The sequence below is a fragment of the Styela clava genome, chromosome 12, assembly GCF_964204865.1.
Source record: "Styela clava chromosome 12, kaStyClav1.hap1.2, whole genome shotgun sequence".
Taxonomy (NCBI): Eukaryota; Metazoa; Chordata; class Ascidiacea; order Stolidobranchia; family Styelidae; genus Styela; species Styela clava.
Window position 1 is genome coordinate 8,423,573 of NC_135261.1, and position 21,675 is coordinate 8,445,247.

The 21,675-nt window shown below is 37.3% G+C and overlaps 1 protein-coding gene and 26 non-coding genes across 27 annotated transcripts; 26 read left to right on the forward strand and 1 right to left on the reverse strand.

Annotated features, from left to right (window-relative positions):
* Positions 1-114: 114 nt before the first annotated feature.
* On the forward strand, positions 115-186 carry Trnap-ugg (transfer RNA proline (anticodon UGG)). Its single transcript has one exon. It is a non-coding gene; the product is annotated as a tRNA-Pro (tRNA).
* Positions 187-685: 499 nt separating this feature from the next.
* Positions 686-773, forward strand: Trnay-gua (transfer RNA tyrosine (anticodon GUA)). Its single transcript is given in 2 exon segments — positions 686-722; positions 738-773. It is a non-coding gene; the product is annotated as a tRNA-Tyr (tRNA).
* A 450-nt stretch (positions 774-1,223) lies between these two features.
* Positions 1,224-1,311, forward strand: Trnay-gua (transfer RNA tyrosine (anticodon GUA)). The gene is given in 2 exon segments: positions 1,224-1,260; positions 1,276-1,311. It is a non-coding gene; the product is annotated as a tRNA-Tyr (tRNA).
* A 796-nt stretch (positions 1,312-2,107) lies between these two features.
* Trnay-gua (transfer RNA tyrosine (anticodon GUA)) lies at positions 2,108-2,195 on the forward strand. Its single transcript is given in 2 exon segments — positions 2,108-2,144; positions 2,160-2,195. It is a non-coding gene; the product is annotated as a tRNA-Tyr (tRNA).
* Positions 2,196-2,645: 450 nt separating this feature from the next.
* On the forward strand, positions 2,646-2,733 carry Trnay-gua (transfer RNA tyrosine (anticodon GUA)). The gene is given in 2 exon segments: positions 2,646-2,682; positions 2,698-2,733. It is a non-coding gene; the product is annotated as a tRNA-Tyr (tRNA).
* A 3,547-nt stretch (positions 2,734-6,280) lies between these two features.
* On the reverse strand, positions 6,281-8,098 carry LOC120348158 (uncharacterized). The gene is made up of 4 exons (XM_078118397.1): positions 8,076-8,098; positions 7,230-7,332; positions 7,037-7,121; positions 6,281-6,468 (listed from the first exon to the last, which is right to left on the reverse strand). The coding sequence occupies exons 1-4, from the start codon at positions 8,096-8,098 to the stop codon at positions 6,281-6,283; spliced, it is 399 nt and encodes a 132-aa protein (XP_077974523.1).
* A 379-nt stretch (positions 8,099-8,477) lies between these two features.
* Trnap-ugg (transfer RNA proline (anticodon UGG)) lies at positions 8,478-8,549 on the forward strand. The gene has a single exon. It is a non-coding gene; the product is annotated as a tRNA-Pro (tRNA).
* A 504-nt stretch (positions 8,550-9,053) lies between these two features.
* On the forward strand, positions 9,054-9,141 carry Trnay-gua (transfer RNA tyrosine (anticodon GUA)). Its single transcript is given in 2 exon segments — positions 9,054-9,090; positions 9,106-9,141. It is a non-coding gene; the product is annotated as a tRNA-Tyr (tRNA).
* A 450-nt stretch (positions 9,142-9,591) lies between these two features.
* Trnay-gua (transfer RNA tyrosine (anticodon GUA)) lies at positions 9,592-9,679 on the forward strand. Its single transcript is given in 2 exon segments — positions 9,592-9,628; positions 9,644-9,679. It is a non-coding gene; the product is annotated as a tRNA-Tyr (tRNA).
* Positions 9,680-10,618: 939 nt separating this feature from the next.
* On the forward strand, positions 10,619-10,706 carry Trnay-gua (transfer RNA tyrosine (anticodon GUA)). The gene is given in 2 exon segments: positions 10,619-10,655; positions 10,671-10,706. It is a non-coding gene; the product is annotated as a tRNA-Tyr (tRNA).
* Positions 10,707-11,156: 450 nt separating this feature from the next.
* On the forward strand, positions 11,157-11,244 carry Trnay-gua (transfer RNA tyrosine (anticodon GUA)). The gene is given in 2 exon segments: positions 11,157-11,193; positions 11,209-11,244. It is a non-coding gene; the product is annotated as a tRNA-Tyr (tRNA).
* A 1,438-nt stretch (positions 11,245-12,682) lies between these two features.
* Trnay-gua (transfer RNA tyrosine (anticodon GUA)) lies at positions 12,683-12,770 on the forward strand. The gene is given in 2 exon segments: positions 12,683-12,719; positions 12,735-12,770. It is a non-coding gene; the product is annotated as a tRNA-Tyr (tRNA).
* A 450-nt stretch (positions 12,771-13,220) lies between these two features.
* Trnay-gua (transfer RNA tyrosine (anticodon GUA)) lies at positions 13,221-13,308 on the forward strand. Its single transcript is given in 2 exon segments — positions 13,221-13,257; positions 13,273-13,308. It is a non-coding gene; the product is annotated as a tRNA-Tyr (tRNA).
* A 365-nt stretch (positions 13,309-13,673) lies between these two features.
* On the forward strand, positions 13,674-13,745 carry Trnap-ugg (transfer RNA proline (anticodon UGG)). The gene has a single exon. It is a non-coding gene; the product is annotated as a tRNA-Pro (tRNA).
* A 501-nt stretch (positions 13,746-14,246) lies between these two features.
* Trnay-gua (transfer RNA tyrosine (anticodon GUA)) lies at positions 14,247-14,334 on the forward strand. The gene is given in 2 exon segments: positions 14,247-14,283; positions 14,299-14,334. It is a non-coding gene; the product is annotated as a tRNA-Tyr (tRNA).
* A 450-nt stretch (positions 14,335-14,784) lies between these two features.
* Trnay-gua (transfer RNA tyrosine (anticodon GUA)) lies at positions 14,785-14,872 on the forward strand. Its single transcript is given in 2 exon segments — positions 14,785-14,821; positions 14,837-14,872. It is a non-coding gene; the product is annotated as a tRNA-Tyr (tRNA).
* A 366-nt stretch (positions 14,873-15,238) lies between these two features.
* On the forward strand, positions 15,239-15,310 carry Trnap-ugg (transfer RNA proline (anticodon UGG)). The gene has a single exon. It is a non-coding gene; the product is annotated as a tRNA-Pro (tRNA).
* A 501-nt stretch (positions 15,311-15,811) lies between these two features.
* Trnay-gua (transfer RNA tyrosine (anticodon GUA)) lies at positions 15,812-15,899 on the forward strand. Its single transcript is given in 2 exon segments — positions 15,812-15,848; positions 15,864-15,899. It is a non-coding gene; the product is annotated as a tRNA-Tyr (tRNA).
* Positions 15,900-16,349: 450 nt separating this feature from the next.
* Trnay-gua (transfer RNA tyrosine (anticodon GUA)) lies at positions 16,350-16,437 on the forward strand. The gene is given in 2 exon segments: positions 16,350-16,386; positions 16,402-16,437. It is a non-coding gene; the product is annotated as a tRNA-Tyr (tRNA).
* A 366-nt stretch (positions 16,438-16,803) lies between these two features.
* Trnap-ugg (transfer RNA proline (anticodon UGG)) lies at positions 16,804-16,875 on the forward strand. The gene has a single exon. It is a non-coding gene; the product is annotated as a tRNA-Pro (tRNA).
* A 499-nt stretch (positions 16,876-17,374) lies between these two features.
* On the forward strand, positions 17,375-17,462 carry Trnay-gua (transfer RNA tyrosine (anticodon GUA)). Its single transcript is given in 2 exon segments — positions 17,375-17,411; positions 17,427-17,462. It is a non-coding gene; the product is annotated as a tRNA-Tyr (tRNA).
* A 450-nt stretch (positions 17,463-17,912) lies between these two features.
* Positions 17,913-18,000, forward strand: Trnay-gua (transfer RNA tyrosine (anticodon GUA)). Its single transcript is given in 2 exon segments — positions 17,913-17,949; positions 17,965-18,000. It is a non-coding gene; the product is annotated as a tRNA-Tyr (tRNA).
* Positions 18,001-18,822: 822 nt separating this feature from the next.
* On the forward strand, positions 18,823-18,910 carry Trnay-gua (transfer RNA tyrosine (anticodon GUA)). The gene is given in 2 exon segments: positions 18,823-18,859; positions 18,875-18,910. It is a non-coding gene; the product is annotated as a tRNA-Tyr (tRNA).
* Positions 18,911-19,275: 365 nt separating this feature from the next.
* Positions 19,276-19,347, forward strand: Trnap-ugg (transfer RNA proline (anticodon UGG)). Its single transcript has one exon. It is a non-coding gene; the product is annotated as a tRNA-Pro (tRNA).
* Positions 19,348-19,847: 500 nt separating this feature from the next.
* Trnay-gua (transfer RNA tyrosine (anticodon GUA)) lies at positions 19,848-19,935 on the forward strand. The gene is given in 2 exon segments: positions 19,848-19,884; positions 19,900-19,935. It is a non-coding gene; the product is annotated as a tRNA-Tyr (tRNA).
* Positions 19,936-20,385: 450 nt separating this feature from the next.
* Positions 20,386-20,473, forward strand: Trnay-gua (transfer RNA tyrosine (anticodon GUA)). Its single transcript is given in 2 exon segments — positions 20,386-20,422; positions 20,438-20,473. It is a non-coding gene; the product is annotated as a tRNA-Tyr (tRNA).
* Positions 20,474-21,296: 823 nt separating this feature from the next.
* On the forward strand, positions 21,297-21,384 carry Trnay-gua (transfer RNA tyrosine (anticodon GUA)). The gene is given in 2 exon segments: positions 21,297-21,333; positions 21,349-21,384. It is a non-coding gene; the product is annotated as a tRNA-Tyr (tRNA).
* Positions 21,385-21,675: the final 291 nt, after the last annotated feature.

Sequence of the window (21,675 nt, forward strand, 5' to 3'; positions counted from 1 at the left end):
CATGTGTGGTGAAAAAATAAACTACTGACTACTGACTGACCCCAATGTTTGCATAGAGTTTGATTATTTTAAAATCAAGGCTCAAAATGTCGTTGTAAACTACGGCTATTGATGGGCTCGTTGGTCTAGGGGTATGATTCTCGCTTTGGGTGCGAGAGGTCTCGGGTTCAAATCCCGAACGAGCCCTTGCTTTTGTATCACTACCCAGTCTGAACCAATGACTCATTTAATAACTTCTCATAATTCAGACAGATTGTCTGATCATGTGTTTTGGTTTTTGTATTAAACATTTCAATTCATGAATTTTGAATCAGGCGTCATGCCGGAGATATGCCCTTCGATAGCTCAGTTGATAGACCGGTGGACTGTAGGGGTAGAATGCTGAGATCTATAGGTCGCTGGTTCGAATCCGGCTCGAAGGAATTTTTTTAATATGGAGATCTAAGTAAATTTGTTATGTCTGCATAGACTTTCATTATATTGAATAGGTCGTTGTGAACATCGCCTTTTGTTCAAATCCGGAAAGATTCCTCACTATTGTATAACTGCCCATTCAAGATCAAATTTTTACTTAATAATAACAATTTCTCATCAATCTGACAGATTGTCCGATCATGTGTTTTTTTCATGTTATATCTCAATTTATGAACTCCAACTCAGGAGTAATGCTTCCATAGACGTGTGTCCTTCGATAGCTCAGTTGGTAGAGCGGTGGACTGTAGTGATACAAAGCTGATATCCATAGGTCGCTGGTTCGAATCCGACTCGAAGGAGCTTTTGAAACAGATGAAATTTGTAATTTTTACACAATATATGATTTGAGTTTCACCCTTCCCCTCTCCGGTTCTCTGTCTTACGTAATATATCGCAATATTTATATTTATCCATTTCAATGCTATTTTATCCTGTCAGTCCAAAATACCCCAATATCTGCATAGAGTTTAAGTATTTCAAAAATGAACGCTGAAAATGTCGTTGTAAACCTCAAGCTATCGATTGGCTGGTTGGTCTATGTGTATGATTCTCACTTTCGGTGCGAGAGGTTCCGTGTTTAAATCACGGACGAGACTTCGCTTTTGTATCACTTCCCAGTCTGAACCAATATCTCATTTATTAACTATTCAATAATAGGACAGAATATCTGATCATGTTTTTTGGTTTTTGTATTAAACATCTCCATTTATGAACGTCAACTCAGGCGTAATGCATTACTATTCGTATGACCTTCGATAGCTCAGTTGGTAGAGCGGTGGACTGTAGTGATATAAAGCTGATATCCATAGGTCGCTGGTTCGAATCCGGCTCGAAGGATCTTTTGAAATAGATTAAATTTGTAATTTTTGAACAATATATGATTTGAGTTTCACCCTTCCTCTCTCCGGTTCTCTGTCTTTCGTAATATATCGCAATGTTTCTATTTCTCCATTTCAATACTATCTTAACCTCTGAGTCCAAAATACCCCAATGTTTGCATAGAGTTTGATTATTTTGAAATCAAGGCTCAAAATGTCGTTGTAAACTTCGGCTATTGATGGGCTCGTTGGTCTAGGGGTCTGATTCTCGCTTTGGGTGCGAGAGGTCCCGAGTTCAGATCCCGGACGAGCCCTTGCTTTGGTATCACTACCCAGTCTGAACCAATGACTCATTTAATAACTTCTCATAATTCAGACAGAATGTCTGATCATGTGTTTTGGTTTTTGTATTAAACATTTCAATTCATGAATTTTAAATCAGGCGTCATGCCGGAGATATGCCCTTCGATAGCTCAGTTGATAGACCGGTGGACTGTAGGGGTAGAATGCTGAGATCTATAGGTCGCTGGTTCGAATCCGGCTCGAAGGAACTTTTTTAATAGGGAGATCTAAGTAAATTTGTTATGTCTGCATAGACTTTCATTATATTGAATAGGTCGTTGTGAACATCGCCTTTTGTTCAAATCCGGAAAGATTCCTCACTATTGTATAAATGCCCATTCAAGATCAAATTTTTACTTAATAATAACAATTTCTCATCAATCTGAGATGATTGTCCGATCATGTTTTTTTTTTCATGTTATATCTCAATTTATGAACTCCAACTCAGGAGTAATGCTTCCATAGACGTGTGTCCTTCGATAGCTCGGTTGGTAGAGCGGTGGACTGTAGTGATACTAAGCTGATATCCATAGGTCGCTGGTTCGAATCCGACTCGAAGGAGCTTTTGAAACAGATGAAATTTGTAATTTTTACACAATAAATGATTTGAGTTTCACCCTTCCTCTCTCCGGTTCTCTGTCTTACGTAATATATCGCAATATTTCTATTTCTCCATTTCAATACTATCTTATCCTGTCAGTCCAAAATACCCCAATATCTGCATAGAGTTTAAGTATTTCAAAAATGAACGCTGAAAATGTCGTTGTAAACCTCAAGCTATCGATTGGCTCGTTGGTCTATTTGTATGATTCTCGCTTTCGGTGCGAGAGGTCCCGTGTTCAAATCACGGACGACACTTCGATTTTGTATCACTTCCCAGTCTGAACCAATATCTCATTTATTAACTTCTCGATATTAGGACAGAATATCCGATCATGTTTTTTGGTTTTTGTATTAAACATCTCCATTTATGAACGTCAACTCAGGCGTAATGCATTCCTAGTCGTGTGACCTTCGATAGCTAAGTTGATAGAGCGGTGGACTGTAGTGATAGAAAGCTGATATCCATAGGTCGCTGGTTCGAATCCGGCTCGAAGGATCTTTTGAAATAGATTAAATTTGTAATTTTTGAACAATATATGATTTGAATTTCACCCTTCCTCTCTCCGGTTCTCTGTCTTTCGTAATATATCGCAATGTTTCTATTTCTCCATGTCAATACTATCTTAACATTCCAGATAAATTTTATAATAGATGAAATTTGTAATTTTTAAAACAATATATGACTTGAGTTTCACCTTTCCTCTCTCCGGTTCTCTTTCTTCCGTATTATATGTCAAGGTTTCTATTTATCCATGTCAATACTATCTTAACCTCTGAGTCCAAAATACCCCTATTCGCTATTTGATTAAGATCTACAGGTTTTAAAAACTAACCTAAAACTAGCAGAATAGTCTAACTGAATCATCACTGTGTACTTCAACATCAATTCCAGCATATAAGTCAATCATCTATAACAACATGGCTTCGCAGCCCAAGCAATCCCTGACCAGGAGTCTCCCGGATCCTGGCCTTTCACCAATTGGCCCCTTGACGCAACAACAGGAGGGGCAAGCTAACTTCCAGATGAATCTCCAGGAGGCAATACAAAGAAATATAGTATACCAATTACCATCTTTTATTGCCAAATGCCTTGCCGAAAACTTCAACTCCGCGAACTTCACCTCTGAATACCTGCCTATGAGTCCTGGGCTAAAAGAATGTATGGAGGACCAAATGGTGTCTCTAAAAGAAATAAAACAAGATCTAGCTTCTATTAAAGAATCTCAAAGTTTTCAATCAACAAAATATGATGAGATTATTGCCAAGCAAAAAATAACAGATGACAAACTTATGCTCTATGGCAAAAAATAGGAGATCTAGAAGAGTTGGTCTATGACTTGGAGGACGAATTATACTATGCCACAGAAAAAATTGAGGAACAAGAGCGCCGATCTAGATTGGATAATCTAGAATTTTATGGCATCGCACCTAATGAAAATGAGGACACCGACAAATTGATAACAGAAATTGGAAAGATCATCCACGTGGACATCAAACCATCTGACATCTCTGTAACACATCGTTGTCCAACGCGAAATTCCAACATCCATAAACCGATTGTCGCAAAATTTACCAATCGCAAAATCAGAGCTAAAATTCTCAAAAATCATCACTTGATCAAAACCGCTACCAATTCAACATCCATAAGGAACCTATCCAAAGCATTTGTTGTTGAGAATTTGACCGACAAAAACAAGAACTTATTTTACAAAGCGAAAATTCTCAAAAGACAATGTGGTTACGCCTTCCTATGGACATCAAATGGCAAAGTGCTGATAAAAAAGAACAAAGACACTAACACTTTATCCATAACTGAAGATGAAGATCTTGATAAAATAAGATGAGTCTATTTAATTTTTTACTGCCATATCCTAGTAAATTATTCTATCATGTTATTGGTTTAAATAACTTCAGTCCCCATTGGAATAGCCCATCTAATGACTTTGCCCCCCTCGCCTCAACCAACCTAATGTTATCTAATTCGAACCCATTAGCATTCCTCATCTATGAGTGATCCTTATCCTACCTGGGAATCAACCAATTTTCATCCCGAAATTCCTTCTATTGCAAGTCGATACCTTGAAATATCCAATATCAATAGAGTAACTTCAAGTTTTCTAGCAACAGACTTTATTATATTGCACCATAACATCAGATCTTTGGCAAAATATGCCGATAATCTAGTTGAGCTAATTTCAAATTTTTGTATTCCACCTCAAATTATTGCTCTAAGCGAGACTAGGATCATGAGTGAAACTGCTGTTGTCAATATTGATATCTCTGGTTACACTTTCATTCATGCTCCCTCCTCTACTCGCGCAGGCGGTGTTGGTTTTTATATTAAGGACAATCTAAACTTTCATTTATGCACTGACTTCAGCCTTTGCCTCCCAAACTGTGAGGACTTGTGGATCGAACTCAAATATTTCCAACCAACCTCAAAAATTCAAAATCTTGTTGTCGGTGTAATATATAGACATCCAAAAAATAATATCCCATCATTCACCACAGCAATGTCTTGTTTATTTGAGAAGCTGGCGATGGCTAAAAAGCAATTTATTATATTAGGCGACTTCAATATAAATCCTTTTAATTCTTGTGACAATCCTACTACCAAGTATCTGGATATGCTAATGTCCAATTTCATATGTCCACTTATCACCAAACCAACCAGAGTGACCTCAACCTCCCACACATTAATTGACCATATCTACACTAATATCATAGATTCCCGCACTTCGTCATTTATTTTGCTCAGTGATCTCACCGACCACTTTTCCATAATGTGCACAATACCAGCAACTAATAGTAATGTTAAAACAAACACTCGCATGAAACGGGACATGACTAAATTTTGTGCTGACTCGTTCAGGCTAGAAGTTGAGTCAATGTGTAATAATTATACTAGTGTTATATTATCTGAAGTAAACTTCAATAGCTCATTTGATACTTTTCTTAGTCACTTCAAGTGGTTAATCAATGAGCATGCCCCATTAAGACCATTTTCGCGTAGAGAAAACAAATTTTATTCCAAACCTTGGATTACTAAAGGAATTCGTAATTCCATTAAACATAAGAACAAGATGTTCAAAAGTAAGTTCCTGAAGGGAAATTTATCCCAGCGTCTCCACTTTAAAAAATATAAAAACATTTTGACACATTTGCAGAGGAGATCAAAACAAATGTATTACCATAACATCCTAGAGAACAACAGAGGCGATGTTAAACGCACTTGGAAAACTATAAATGACATCATCAAAGTAAGGTCCAATGATGAAACCACTATCTCGGAACTGAAGCTTGAAAATGGTACCATAGTCTCAGACCCTGTCGCGATATCCGTTGAATTTAATAAATTTTTTTCATCCGTAGGAAAGAGACTTGCCGATAATGTCCCACACAGTACGAAATCTTTCAAAAGCCTTTTTGGGTGCTCCTACACAGAATTCGTTTTTTCTGGAGCCATCAACACCTTTAGAAGTTCACCAAGTAATAAGGAACCTGAAAAAAGGCAAAGCAGTTGGGCATGATAATATTCCTTCTTTTTTCTTAAAATTAGTCGCAGACAGCATATCCCCAGCTTTGAGTCATTTCTTTAATCTATCATTTAGTTTAGGAATTTTTCCCTCCGCTCTGAAGATTGCTAGGGTAATACCCATCTTCAAAAGTGGCAACAAAAATAATCCTTCAAATTATAGGCCAATTTCAATTCTACCCTGTATCGGCATCGTCCTGGAAAAATTAGTCTATAAAAGAATGCTCAACTTCTGTAACAAATTCAATCTGATCGACAAATGCCAATTCGGATTTCAATCCAATCACTCGACTTCCCATGCCATCCTAGATCTTATTTCATTTATCTATGAAATAATTGATAAAGGGGAGTCTGTCTGTTGTGCATTCCTGGATTTAAAGAAGGCCTTTGACACAGTTGATCATCAAATTCTTGTCCAAAAGTTGATACACTGTGGTTTTAGAGGTAACGCATGCAAACTATTATGTAATTACCTGAGTGGTCGATCACAGTTTGTTGAAGTAGGATGTCATAGGTCTCCGATGTTGCCCATCCACTGTGAAATTGTCCAAGGTTCGGTCATTGGACCATTGGCTTTCTTACTTTTCATAAATGATTTGTCGAACTGTTCGAATCTTTTAACAAAACTCTTCGCCGATGACGCTTGCTTGCTTGCCAGTGCCAAAGATTCAACCACGCTCCAAAATACTATGAACACTGAAATAGATAAAATAATTGAGTGGATGTTATGCAACAAACTCACTGTGAACGTAAAAAAATCTAAAGTCATGCTATTCAGTCCTAAATCAATTAAAAAACATCCCAACATGTTAATCAAAATCAGGGGGGTTGCTCTGGAAGTTGTTCAATCCTTTAAATATCTCGGGCTCTATATAGATAGTAACTTAAAATGGAACACTCATATTACCGAGATGCACAAGAAATTGTCAAGGTCTGTTGGGATTTTGGGAAAACTTAGGCATTATGTGCAGGATGCTACCCTGCGAACCATTTATTTTGCTCTTTTTCAATCCCGCATCCAATATGCTATAACTGCATGGGGCTCTGCAACACAAACCAACATTCACAAATTGGAGGTCTTACAGAATAAAGCTGTTAGAACTCTCTCCAGAGCGTCTATTCGTACAAACTTAAACACCCTTTACCATAAAACCAGGGTGTTGAAACTATCCGACATTTATACTCTAGAGATTGCCAAAGTTATGCACCAATTTCAGAATAATTACTTGCCCACAGCGTTCGACAATTATTTTGTTTCGCTTACCTCTGTGCATGAACACAACACACGCTCTTCGACCAAATCCAATCTTTTTGTACCTCGCTTTTTGCTGAGCAAATCTCAAAATTCCCTGAAATACAAAGGCGTAATAATTTGGAATAACAATCCCCAAAGTTTACGTGACTCCACATATGCTACTTTCAAAAAAAAATAAAAAAAATTCATGCTTTCATCCTACCTGTCTTTCTCCAGCACATCTGTTTGATGTGCTTACTGACTTTCCCTCGGCACTGCCAGCAGAATACTTGATTAGGTCCACAACCTCCCAGAGTCGACAGTACCTGTAATAAGTGAATCTGTATGTTTCATGTAAATTTTAAGTTGCTTCTTTATTATCATCTACATTCATAGTGCATGCTCTGCACTATATTATACTGTATGGCCATTTGTCATACAATGGTAATTCAATTTTGCTCATAGCCTAATCGTATAGTGTTAGCAGTATCTTTCAACAGTTCTACACTCATGATCCTTGATATTGGTCTCTCACCAAATACAATTTAATAACTATCTTGTATATATATTTGTAAAAAGCTATCATATTTACCACTTATTATTATTACCACCATTATTATTGTGCTTTGTTGCATTTTTGAAATTTGTATATATATAGCACTGTTGATACTCAGTGCTGCAGTGGGTATTTCATCCATCTGTTCATACACATATCGTGTTCATTCTATATTCTCAACGATTCCAAGCGGTATGCTTACTAATTTACAACGCTATTTATTGTTACCCCCATCTACTTTGTTGAGTTAACCTGTTTTTCACAGATTAGAATAATTTTTATCTGTAATGTATTAATGACGATTCGACTTACCCCAGCACTTGCAATCTTCTTGCACCCAGCACTTGCAATCTTCATGCAATCTTATTCGAACTCTTGGCAAACATTTATAACTATGATTACGCCGTGTTATCGGCATAATATCCCTACCGGGATATATTTAAAATCTGTTTAAATAACTATCAATTCCATAACGCTGCGATATCGGTTCGGTATCCTGTCATCGCACTGTACTGCATTCCTGCTGCCGTTCCCATAGTTACTCGCACATATGTGCTTGGAGTCGTTTTTGGTTTTGCTTTTCTGTGTCTCGAGGGTCTCTTGGATTCAGGTCGTCTCGATTTTTCACTTCTTTATATTCTTTTATTTATTGTTTGACTTTTTTCATTGTTTTATGATTCATTTATTAGACTTTAGCTCAGGTGTCGCCGCTCGATAACCAATTTTGGTTTTCGCGACTCCTTTCACCTCGAATTATCCGTTTTTGCTTCCTTTTACATTCCGTATGCATTTAGTGTATTTCATGTGTGGTGAAAAAATAAACTACTGACTACTGACTGACCCCAATGTTTGCATAGAGTTTGATTATTTTAAAATCAAGGCTCAAAATGTCGTTGTAAACTACGGCTATTGATGGGCTCGTTGGTCTAGGGGTATGATTCTCGCTTTGGGTGCGAGAGGTCTCGGGTTCGAATCCCGAACGAGCCCTTGCTTTTGTATCACTACCCAGTCTGAACCAATGACTCATTTAATAACTTCTCATAATTCAGACAGAATGTCTGATCATGTGTTTTGGTTTTTGTATTAAACATTTCAATTCATGAATTTTGAATCAGGCGTCATGCCGGAGGTATGCCCTTCGATAGCTCAGTTGATAGACCGGTGGACTGTAGGGGTAGAATGCTGAGATCTATAGGTCGCTGGTTCGAATCCGGCTCGAGGGAATTTTTTTTTTCAATATGGAGATCTAAGTAAATTTGTTATGTCTGCATAGACTTTCATTATATTGAATAGGTCGTTGTGAACATCGCCTTTTGTTCAAATCCGGAAAGATTCCTCACTATTGTATAACTGCCCATTCAAGATCAAATTTTTACTTAATAATAACAATTTCTCATCAATCTGACAGATTGTCCGATCATGTGTTTTTTTTCATGTTATATCTCAATTTATGAACTCCAACTCAGGAGTAATGCTTCCATAGTCGTGTGTCCTTCGATAGCTCAGTTGATAGAGCGGTGGACTGTATTGATAAAAAGCTGATATCCATAGGTCGCTGGTTCGAATCCGGCTCGAAGGAGCTTTTGAAACAGATGAAATTTGTAATTTTTACACAATATATGATTTGAGTTTCACCCTTCACCTCTCCGGTTCTCTGTCTTACGTAATATATCGCAATATTTCTATTTATCCATTTCAATGCTATCTTATCCTGTCAGTCCAAAATACCCCAATATCTGCATAGAGTTTGCGTATTTCAAAAATGAACGCTGAAAATGTCGTTGTAAATCTCAAGCTATCGATTGGCTCGTTGGTCTATGTGTATGATTCTAGCTTTCGATGCGAGAGGTTCCGTGATTAAATCACGGACGAGACTTCGCTTTTGTATCACTTCCCAGTCTGAACCAATATCTCATTTATTAACTTTTCAATAATAGGACAGAACATCTGATCATGTTTTTTGGTTTTTGTATTAAACATCTCCATTTATGAACGTCAACTCAGGCGTAATGCATTACTATTCGTATGACCTTCGATAGCTCAGTTGGTAGAGCGGTGGAATGTAGTGATATAAAGCTGATATCCATAGGTCGCTGGTTCGAATCCGGCTCGAAAGATCTTTTGAAATAGATTAAATTTGTAATTTTTGAACAATATATGATTTGAGTTTCACCCTTCCGCTCTCCGGTTCTCTGTCTTTCGTAATATATCGCAATGTTTCTATTTCTCCATGTCAATACTATCTTAGCCTTCCAGATAAATTTTATAATAGATGAAATTTGTAATTTTTAAAACAATATGTAACTTGAGTTTCACCTTTCCTCTCTCCGGTTCTCTTTCTTCCGTAATATATGTCAAGGTTTCTATTTATCCATGTCAATACTATCTTAACCTCTGAGTCCAAAATACCCCAATGTTTGCATAGAGTTTGATTATTTTAAAATCAAGGCTCAAAATGTCGTTGTAAACTTCGGCTATTGATGGGCTCGTTGGTCTAGAGGTCTGATTCTCGCTTTGGGTGCGAGAGGTCCCGGGTTCAGATCCCGGACGAGCCCTGAATTTTGTATCACTACCCAGTCTGAACCAATGACTCATTTAATAACTTCTCATAATTCAGACAGAATGTCTGATCATGTGTTTTGGTTTTTGTATTAAACATTTCAATTCATGAATTTTAAATCAGGCGTCATGGCGGAGATATGCCCTTCGATAGCTCAGTTGATAGACCGGTGGACTGTAGGGGTAGAATGCTGAGATCTATAGGTCGCTGGTTCGAATCCGGCTCGAAGGAATTTTTTTAATAGGGAGATCTAAGTAAATTTGTTATGTCTGCTTAGACTTTCATTTTATTGAATAGGTCGTTGTGAACATCGCCTTTTGTTCAAATCCGGAAAGATTCCTCACTATTGTATAACTGCCCATTCAAGATCAAATTTTTTATTTAATAATAACAATTTCTCATCAATCGGACAGATTGTCCGATCATGTGTTTTTTTTCATGTTATATCTCAATTTATGAACTCCAACTCAGGAGTAATGCTTCCATAGACGTGTGTCCTTCGATAGCTCAGTTGGTAGAGCGGTGGACTGTAGTGATACAAAGCTGATGTCCATAGGTCGCTGGTTCGAATCCGGCTCGAAGGAGCTTTTGAAACAGATGAAATTTGTAATTTTTACACAATATATGATTTGAGTTTCACCCTTCCCCTCTCCGGTTCTCTGTCTTACGTAATATATCGCAATATTTCTATTTATCCATTTCAATGCTCTCTTATCCTGTCAGTTCAAAATACCCCAATATCTGCATAGAGTTTAAGTATTTCAAAAATGAACGCTGAAAATGTCGTTGTAAACCTCAAGCTATCGATTTGCTCGTTGGTCTATGTGTATGATTCTCACTTTCGGAGCGAGAGGTTCCGTGTTTAAATCACGGACGAGACTTCGCTTTTGTATCACTTCCCAGTCTGAACCAATATCTCATTTATTAACTTTTCAATAATAGGACAGAATATCTGATCATGTTTTTTGGTTTTTGTATTAAACATCTCCATTTATGAACGTCAACTCAGGCGTAATGCATTACTATTCGTATGACCTTCGATAGCTCAGTTGGTAGAGCGGTGGACTGTAGTGATATAAAGCTGATATCCATAGGTCGCTGGTTCGAATCCGGCTCGAAGGGTCTTTTGAAATAGATTCAATTTGTAATTTTTGAACAATATATGATTTGAGTTTCACCCTTCCTCTCTCCGGTTCTCTGTCTTTCGTAATATATCGCAATGTTTCTATTTCTCCATGTCAATACTATCTTAACCTTCCAGATAAATTTTATAATAGATGAAATTTGTAATTTTTAAAACAATATATGACTTGAGTTTCACCTTTCCTCTCTCCGGTTCTCTTTCTTCCGTATTATATGTCAAGGTTTCTATTTATCCATGTCAATACTATCTTAACCTCTGAGTCCAAAATACCCCAATGTTGGCAGAGAGTTTGATTATTTTAAAATCAAGGCTCAAAATGTCGTTGTAAACTTTGGCTATTGATGGGCTCGTTGGTCTAGGGGTCTGATTCTCGCTTTGGGTGCGAGGGTCCCGGGTTCAGATCCCGGACGAGCCCTTGCTTTTGTATCACTACCCAGTCTGAACCAATGACTCATTTAATAACTTCTCATAATTCAGACAGAATGTCTGATCATGTGTTTTGGTTTTTGTATTAAACATTTCAATTCATGAATTTTAAATCAGGCGTCATGCCGGAGTCTCTCGTAATATATCGCAATGTTTCTATTTCTCCATGTCAATACTATCTTAACCCTCCAGATAAATTTTATAATAGATGAAATTCGTAATTTTTAAAACAATATATGACTTAAGTTTCACCTTTCCTCTCTCCGGTTCTCTTTCTTCCGTATTATATGTCAAGGTTTCTATTTATCCATGTCAATACTATCTTAACCTCTGAGTCCAAAATACCCCAAAGTTTGCAGAGAGTTTGATTATTTTAAAATCAAGGCTCAAAATGTCGTTGTAAACTTCGGCTATTTATGGGCTGATTGGTCTAGGGGTATGATTTTTGCTTTGGGTGCGAGAGGTCCCGGGTTCAAATACTGGACGAGCCCTTGCTTTTGTATCACTACCCAGTCTGAACCAATGACTCATTTAATAACTTCTCATAATTCAGACAGAATGTCGGATCATGTGTTTTGGTTTTTGTATTAAACATTTCAATTCATGAATTTTAAACCAGGCGTCATGCCGTAGATATGCCCTTCGATAGCTCAGTTGATAGACCGATGGACTGTAGGGGTAGAATGCTGAGATCTATAGGTCGCGGGTTCGAATCCGGCTCGAAGGAATTTTTTTAATAGGGAGATCTAAGTAAATTTGTTATGTCTGCATAGACTTTCATTATATTGAATAGGTCGTTGTGAACATCGCCTTTTGTTCAAATCCGGAAAGATTCCTCACTATTGTGTAATTGCCCATTCAAGATCAAATTTTTACTTAATAATAACAATTTCTCATCAATCTGACAGATTGTCCGATCATGTGTTTTTTTCATGTTATATCTCAATTTATGAACTCCAACTCAGGAGTAATGCTTCCATAGGCATGTGTCCTTCAATAGCTCAGTTGGTAGAGCGGTGGACTGTAGTGATACAAAGCTGATATCCATAGGTCGCTGGTTCGAATCCGGCTCGAAGGAGCTTTTGAAACAGATGAAATTTGTAATTTTTACACAATATATGATTTGAGTTTCCCCATTCCCCTCTCCGGTTCTCTGTCTTACGTAATATATCGCAATATTTCTATTTCTCCATTTCAATGCTATCTTATCCTGTCAGTCCAAAATAACCCAATATCTGCATGGAGTTTAAGTATTTCAAAAATGAACGCTGAAAATGTCGTTGTAAACCTCAAGCTATCGATTGGCTCGTTGGTCTATGTGTATGATTCTCGCTTTCGGTGCAAGAGGTCCCGTGTTCAAATCACGGACGAGACTTCGCTTTCGTATCACTTCCCAGTCTGAACCAATATCTCATTTATTAACTTCTCGATATTAGGACAGAATATCTGATCATGTTTTTTGGTTTTTGTATTAAACATCTCCATTTATGAACGTCAACTCAGGCGTAATGCATTCCTAGTCGTGTGACCTTCGATAGCTCAGTTGGTAGAGCGGTGGACTGTAGCGATAGAAAGCTGATATCCATAGGTCGCTGGTTCGAATCCGGCTCGAAGGATCTTTTGAAATAGATTAAATTTGTAATTTTTGAACAATATATGATTTGAGTTTCACCCTTCCTCTCTCCGGTTCTCTGTCTTTCGTAATATATCGCAATGTTTCTATTTCTACATGTCAATACTATCTTAACATTCCAGATAAATTTTATAATAGATGAAATTTGTAATTTTTAAAACAATATATGACTTGAGTTTCACCTTTCCTCTCTCCGGTTCTCTTTCTTCCGTATTATATGTCAAGGTTTCTATTTATCCATGTCAATACTATCTTAACCTCTGAGTCCAAAATACCCCAATGTTTGCATAGAGTTTGATTATTTTAAAATAAAGGCTCAAAATGTCGTTGTAAACTTTGGCAATGATGGGCTCGTTGGTCTAGGGGTATGATTCTCGCTTTGGGTGCGAGAGGTCTCGGGTTCAAATCCCGGACGAGCCCTTGCTTTTGTATCACTACCCAGTCTGAACCAATGACTCATTTAATAACTTCTCATAATTCAGACAGAATGTCTGATCATGTGTTTTGGTTTTTGTATTAAACATTCCAATTCAAGAATTTTAAAATCAGGCGTCATGCCGGAGATATGCCCTTCGATAGCTCAGTTGATAGACCGGTGGACTGTAGGGGTAGAATGCTGAGATCTATAGGTCGCTGTTTCGAATCCGGCTCGAAGGAATTTTTTTAATAGGGAGATCTAAGTAAATTTGTTATGTCTGCATAGACTTTCATTATATTGAATAGGACGTTGTGAACATCGCCTTTTGTTCAAATCCGGAAAGATTCCTCACTATTGTATAACTGCCCATTCAAGATCAAATTTTTACTTAATAATAACAATTTCTCATCAATCTGACAGATTGTCCGATCATGTGTTTTTTTTCATGTTATATCTCAATTTATGAACTCCAACTCAGGAGTAATGCTTCCATAGACGTGTGTCCTTCGATAGCTCAGTTGGTAGAGCGGTGGACTGTAGTGATACAAAGCTGATATCCATAGGTCGCTGGTTCGAATCCGGCTCGAAGGAGCTTTTGAAACAGATGAAATTTGTAATTTTTACACAATATATGATTTGAGTTTCACCCTTCCCCTCTCCGGTTCTCTGTCTTACGTAATATATAGCAATATTTCTATTTCTCCATTTCAATGCTATCTTATCCTGTCAGTCCAAAATACCCCAATATCTGCATAGAGTTTAAGTATTTCAAAAATGAACGCTGAAAATGTCGTTGTAAACCTCAAGCTATCGATTGGCTCGTTGTTCTATGTGTATGATTCTCGCTTTCGGTGCAAGAGGTCCCGTGTTCAAATCACGGACGAGACTTCGCTTTTGTATCACTTCCCAGTCTGAACCAATATCTCATTTATTAACTTCTTGATATTAGGACAGAATATCTGATCATGTTTTTTGGTTTTTGTATTAAACATCTCCATTTATGAACGTCAACTCAGGCGTAATGCATTCCTAGTCGCGTGACCTTCGATAGCTCAGTTGGTAGAGCGGTGGACTGTAGTGATAGAAAGCTGATATCCATAGGTCGCTGGTTCGAATCAGGCTCGAAGGATCTTTTGAAATAGATTAAATTTGTAATTTTTGAACAATATATGATTTGAGTTTCACCCTTCCTCTCTCCGGTTCTCTGTCTTTCGTAATATATCGCAATGTTTCTATTTCTCCATGTCAATACTATCTTAACCTTCCAGATAAATTTTATAATAGATGAAATTTGTAATTTTTAAAACAATATATGACTTGAGTTTCACCTTTCCTCTCTCCGGTTCTCTTTCTTCCGTATTATATGTCAAGGTTTCTATTTATCCATATCAATACTATCTTAACCTCTGAGTCTAAAATACCCCAATGTTTGCATAGAAGTTGATTATTTTAAAATCAAGGCTCAAAATGTCGTTGTAAACTTTGGCTATTGATGGGCTCGTTGGTCTAGGGGTATGATTCTCGCTTTGGGTGCGAGAGGTCTCGGGTTCAAATCCCGGACGAGCCCTTGCTTTTGTATCACTACCCAGTCTGAACCAATGACTCATTTAATAACTTCTCATAATTCAGACAGAATGTCTGATCATGTGTTTTGGTTTTTGTATTAAACATTCCAATTCAAGAATTTTAAAATCAGGCGTCATGCCGGAGATATGCCCTTCGATAGCTCAGTTGATAGACCGGTGGACTGTAGGGGTAGAATGCTGAGATCTATAGGTCGCTGTTTCGAATCCGGCTCGAAGGAATTTTTTTAATAGGGAGATCTAAGTAAATTTGTTATGTCTGCATAGACTTTCATTATATTGAATAGGACGTTGTGAACATCGCCTTTTGTTCAAATCCGGAAAGATTCCTCACTATTGTATAACTGCCCATTCAAGATCAAATTTTTACTTAATAATAACAATTTCTCATCAATCTGACAGATTGTCCGATCATGTGTTTTTTTTCATGTTATATCTCAATTTATGAACTCCAACTCAGGAGTAATGCTTCCATAGACGTGTGTCCTTCGATAGCTCAGTTGGTAGAGCGGTGGACTGTAGTGATACAAAGCTGATATCCATAGGTCGCTGGTTCGAATCCGGCTCGAAGGAGCTTTTGAAACAGATGAAATTTGTAATTTTTACACAATATATGATTTGAGTTTCACCCTTCCCCTCTCCGGTTCTCTGTCTTACGTAATATATAGCAATATTTCTATTTCTCCATTTCAATGCTATCTTATCCTGTCAGTCCAAAATACCCCAATATCTGCATAGAGTTTAAGTATTTCAAAAATGAACGCTGAAAATGTCGTTGTAAACCTCAAGCTATCGATTGGCTCGTTGTTCTATGTGTATGATTCTCGCTTTCGGTGCAAGAGGTCCCGTGTTCAAATCACGGACGAGACTTCGCTTTTGTATCACTTCCCAGTCTGAACCAATATCTCATTTATTAACTTCTTGATATTAGGACAGAATATCTGATCATGTTTTTTGGTTTTTGTATTAAACATCTCCATTTATGAACGTCAACTCAGGCGTAATGCATTCCTAGTCGCGTGACCTTCGATAGCTCAGTTGGTAGAGCGGTGGACTGTAGTGATAGAAAGCTGATATCCATAGGTCGCTGGTTCGAATCAGGCTCGAAGGATCTTTTGAAATAGATTAAATTTGTAATTTTTGAACAATATATGATTTGAGTTTCACCCTTCCTCTCTCCGGTTCTCTGTCTTTCGTAATATATCGCAATGTTTCTATTTCTCCATGTCAATACTATCTTAACCTTCCAGATAAATTTTATAATAGATGAAATTTGTAATTTTTAAAACAATATATGACTTGAGTTTCACCTTTCCTCTCTCCGGTTCTCTTTCTTCCGTATTATATGTCAAGGTTTCTATTTATCCATATCAATACTATCTTAACCTCTGAGTCTAAAATACCCCAATGTTTGCATAGAAGTTGATTATTTTAAAATCAAGGCTCAAAATGTCGTTGTAAACTTTGGCTATTGATGGGCTCGTTGGTCTAGGGGTATGATTCTCGCTTTGGGTGCGAGAGGTCTCGGGTTCAAATCCCGGACGAGCCCTTGCTTTTGTATCACTACCCAGTCTGAACCAATGACTCATTTAATAACTTCTCATAATTCAGACAGAATGTCTAATCATGTGTTTTGGTTTTTGTATTAAACATTTCAATTCATGAATTTTAAATCAGGCGTCATGCCGGAGATATGCCCTTCGATAGCTCAGTTGATAGACCGGTGGACTGTAGGGGTAGAATGCTGAGGTCTATAGGTCGCTGGTTCGAATCCGGCTCGAAGGAATTTTTTTAATAGGGAGATCTAAGTAAATTTGTTATGTCTGCATAGACTTTCATTATATTGAATAGGTCGTTGTGAACATCGCCTTTTGTTCAAATCCGGAAAGATTCCTCACTATTGTATAACTGACCATTCAAGTTCTAATTTTTACTTAATAATAACAATTTCTCATCAATCTGACAGATTGTCCGATCATGTGTTTTTTTCATGTTATATCTCAAATTATGAACTCCAACTCAAGAGTAATGCTTCCATAGACGTTTGTCCTTCGATAGCTCAGTTGGTAGAGCGGTGGACTGTAGTGATACAAAGCTGATATCCATAGGTCGCTGGTTCGAATCCGGCTCGAAGGAGCTTTTGAAACAGATGAAGTTTGTAATTTTTACACAATATATGATTTGAGTTTCACCCTTCCACTCTCCGGTTCTCTGTCTTACGTAATATATCGCAATATTTCTATTTATCCATTTCAATGCTATCTTATCCTGTCAGTCCAAAATACCCCAATATCTGCATAGAGTTTAAGTATTTCAAAAATGAACGCTGAAAATGTCGTTGTAAACCTCAAGCTATCGATTGGCTCGTTGGTCTATGTGTATGATTCTCGCTTTCGGTGCAAGAGGTCCCGTGTTCAAATCACGGACGAGTCTTCGCTTTTGTATCACTTCCCAGTCTGAACCAATATCTCATTTATTAACTTCTCGATATTAGGACAGAATATCTGATCATGTTTTTTGGTTTTTGTATTAAACATCTCCATTTATGAACGTCAACTCAGGCGTAATGCATCCCTAGTCGTGTGACCTTCGATAGCTCAGTTGGTAGAGCGGTGGACTGTAGTGATAGAAAGCTGATATCCATAGGTCGCTGGTTCGAATCCGGCTCGAAGGATCTTTTGAAATAGATTAAATTTGTAATTTTCGAACAATATATGATTTGAGTTTCACCCTTCCTCTCTCCGGTTCTCTGTCTTTCGTAATATATCGCAATGTTTCTATTTCTCCATGTCAATACTATCTTAACCTTCCAGATAAATTTTATAATAGATGAAATTTGTAATTTTTAAAACAATATATTACTTGAGTTTCACCTTTCCTCACTCCGGTTCTCTTTCTTCCGTATTATATGTCAAGGTTTCTATTTATCCATGTCAATACTATCTTAACCTCTCAGTCCAAAATACCCCAATGTTTGCAGAGAGTTTGATTATTTTAAATACAAAGCTGATATCCATAGGTCGCTGGTTCGAATCCGGCTCGAAGGAGCTTTTGAAACAGATGAAATTTGTAATTTTTACACAATATATGATTTGAGTTTCCCCATTCCCCTCTCCGGTTCTCTGTCTTACGTAATATATCGCAATATTTCTATTTATCCATTTCAATGCTATCTTATCCTGTCAGTCCAAAATACCCCAATATCTGCATAGAGTTTAAGTATTTCAAAAATGAACGCTGAAAATGTCGTTGTAAACCTCAAGCTATCGATTGGCTTGTGGTCTATGTGTATGATTCTCGCTTTCGGTGCAAGAGGTCCCGTGTTCAAATCACGGACGAGACTTCGCTTTTGTATCACTTCCCAGTCTGAACCAATATCTCATTTATTAACTTCTCGATATTAGGACAGAATATCTGATCATGTTTTTTGGTTTTTGTATTTAACATCTCCATTTATGAACGTCAACTCAGGCGTAATGCATCCCTAGTCGTGTGACCTTCGATAGCTCAGTTGGTAGAGCGGTGGACTGTAGTGATAGAAAGCTGATATCCATAGGTCGCTGGTTCGAATCCGGCTCGAAGGATCTTTTGAAATAGATTAAATTTGTAATTTTTGAACAATATATGATTTGAGTTTCACCCTTCCTATCTCCGGTTCTCTGTCTTTAGTAATATATCGCAATGTTTCTATTTCTACATGTCAATACTATCTTAACCCTCCAGATAAATTTCATAATAGATGAAATTTGTAATTTTTAAAACAATATATGACTTGAGTTTCACCTTTCCTCTCTCCGGTTCTCTTTCTTCCGTATTATATGTCAAGGTTTCTATTTATCCATGTCAATACTATCTTAACCTCTGAGTCTAAAATACCCCAATGTTTGCATAGAGTTTGATTATTTTAAAATAAAGGCTCAAAATGTCGTTGTAAACTTTGGCAATGATGGGCTCGTTGGTCTAGGGGTATGATTATCGCTTTGGGTGCGAGAGGTCTCGGGTTCAAATCCCGAACGAGCTCTTGCTTTTGTATCACTACCCAGTCTGGAACAATGACTCATTTAATAACTTCTCATAATTCAGACAGAATGTCTGATCATGTGTTTTGGTTTTTGTATTAAACATTTCAATTCATGAATTTTAAATCAGGCGTCATGCCGGAGATATGCCCTTTGATAGCTCAGTTGATAGACCGGTGGACTGTAGGGGTAGAATGCTGAGGTCTATAGGTCGCTTGTTCGAATCCGGCTCGAAGTAATTTTTTTAATAGGGAGTGCTAAGTAAATTTGTTATGTCTGCATAGACTTTCATTATATTGAATAGGACGTTGTGAACATCGCCTTTTGTTCAAATCCGGAAAGATTCCTCACTATTGTATAACTGCCCATTCAAGATCAAATTTTTACTTAATAATAACAATTTCTCATCAATCTGACAGATTGTCCGATCATGTTTTTTTTTTCATGTTATATCTCAATTTATGAACTCCAACTCAGGAGTAATGCTTCCATAGACGTGTGTCCTTCGATAGCTCAGTTGGTAGAGCGGTGGACTGTAGTGATGCAAAGCTGATATCCATAGGTCGCTGGTTCGAATCCGGCTCGAAGGAGCTTTTGAAACAGATGAAATTTGTAATTTTTACACAATATATGATTTGAGTTTCACCCTTCCACTCTCCGGTTCTCTGTCTTACGTAATATATAGCAATATTTCTATTTCTCCATTTCAATGCTATCTTATCCTGTCAGTCCAAAATACCCCAATATCTGCATAGAGTTTAAGTATTTCAAAAATGAACGCTGAAAATGTCGTTGTAAACCTCAAGCTATCGATTGGCTCGTTGGTCTATGTGTATGATTCTTGCTTTCGGTGCAAGAGGTCCCGTGTTCAAATCACGGACGAGACTTCGCTTTTGTATCACTTCCCAGTCTGAACCAATATCTCATTTATTAACTTCTCGATATTAGGACAGAATATCTGATCATGTTTTTTGGTTTTTGTATTTAACATCTCCATTTATGAACGTCAACTCAGGCGTAATGCATCCCTTGTCGTGTGACCTTCGATAGCTCAGTTGGTAGAGCGGTGGACTGTAGTGATAGAAAGCTGATATCCATAGGTCGCTGGTTCGAATCCGGCTCGAAGGATCTTTTGAAATAGATTAAATTTGTAATTTTTGAACAATATATGATTTGAGTTTCACCCTTCCTCTCTCCGGTTCTCTGTCTTTCGTAATATATCGCAATGTTTCTATCTCTCCATGTCAATACTATCTTAACCTTCCAGATAAATTTTATAATAGATGAAATTTGTAATTTTTAAAACAATATATGACTTGAGTTTCACCTTTCCTCTCTCCGGTTCTCTTTCTTCCGTATTATATGTCAAGGTTTCTATTTATCCATATCAATACTATCTTAACCTCTGAGTCCAAAATACCCCAATGTTTGCAGAGAGTTTGATTATTTTAAACACAAAGCTGATATCCATAGGTCGCTGGTTCGAATCCGGCTCGAAGGAGCTTTTGAAACAGATGAAATGTGTAATTTTTACACAATATATGATTTGAGTTTCCCCATTCCCCTCTCCGGTTCTCTGTCTTACGTAATATATCGCAATATTTCTATTTCTCCATTTCAATGCTATCTTATCCTGTCAGTCCAAAATACCCCAATATCTGCATAGAGTTTAAGTATTTCAAAAATGAACGCTGAAAATGTCGTTGTAAACCTCAAGCTATCGATTGGCTCGTTGGTCTATGTGTTTGATTCTCGCTTTCGGTGCAAGAGGTCCCGTGTTCAAATCACGGACGAGACTTCGCTTTTGTATCACTTCCCAGTCTGAACCAATATCTCATTTATTAACTTCTCGATATTAGGACAGAATATCTGATCATGTTTTTTGGTTTTTGTATTAAACATCTCCATTTATGAACGTCAACTCAGGCGTAATGCATCCCTAGTCGTGTGACCTTCGATAGCTCAGTTGGTAGAGCGGTGGACTGTAGTGATAGAAAGCTGATATCCATAGGTCGCTGGTTCAAATCCGGCTCGAAGGATCTTTTGAAATAGATTAAATTTGTAATTTTTGAACAATATATGATTTGAGTTTCACCCTTCATCTCTCCGGTTCTCTGTCTTTCGTGATATATCGCAATGTTTCTATTTCTACATGTCAATACTATCTTAACCTTCCAGATAAATTTTATAATAGATGAAATTTGTAATTTTTAAAACAATATATGACTTGAGTTTCACCTTTCCTCTCTCCGGTTCTCTTTCTTCCGTATTATATGTCAAGGTTTCTATTTATCCATGTCAATACTATCTTAACCTCTGAGTCTAAAATA

What these genes read in the sequence shown, in the direction of transcription:
- LOC120348158 (XM_078118397.1), bottom strand. Translation starts at nt 8,098, where the DNA reads ATGGGAACGGCAGCAGGAATGCA. An exon ending in GGAACGGCAGCAGGAATGCA is followed by an intron (nt 7,333 to 8,075) that starts GTACAGTGCGAT and finishes CACTTATTACAG; the next exon opens with GTACTGTCGACTCTGGGAGG. An exon ending in TGTTGTGTTCATGCACAGAG is followed by an intron (nt 6,469 to 7,036) that starts GTAAGCGAAACA and finishes TATCTATTTCAG; the next exon opens with TGTTCATAGTATTTTGGAGC.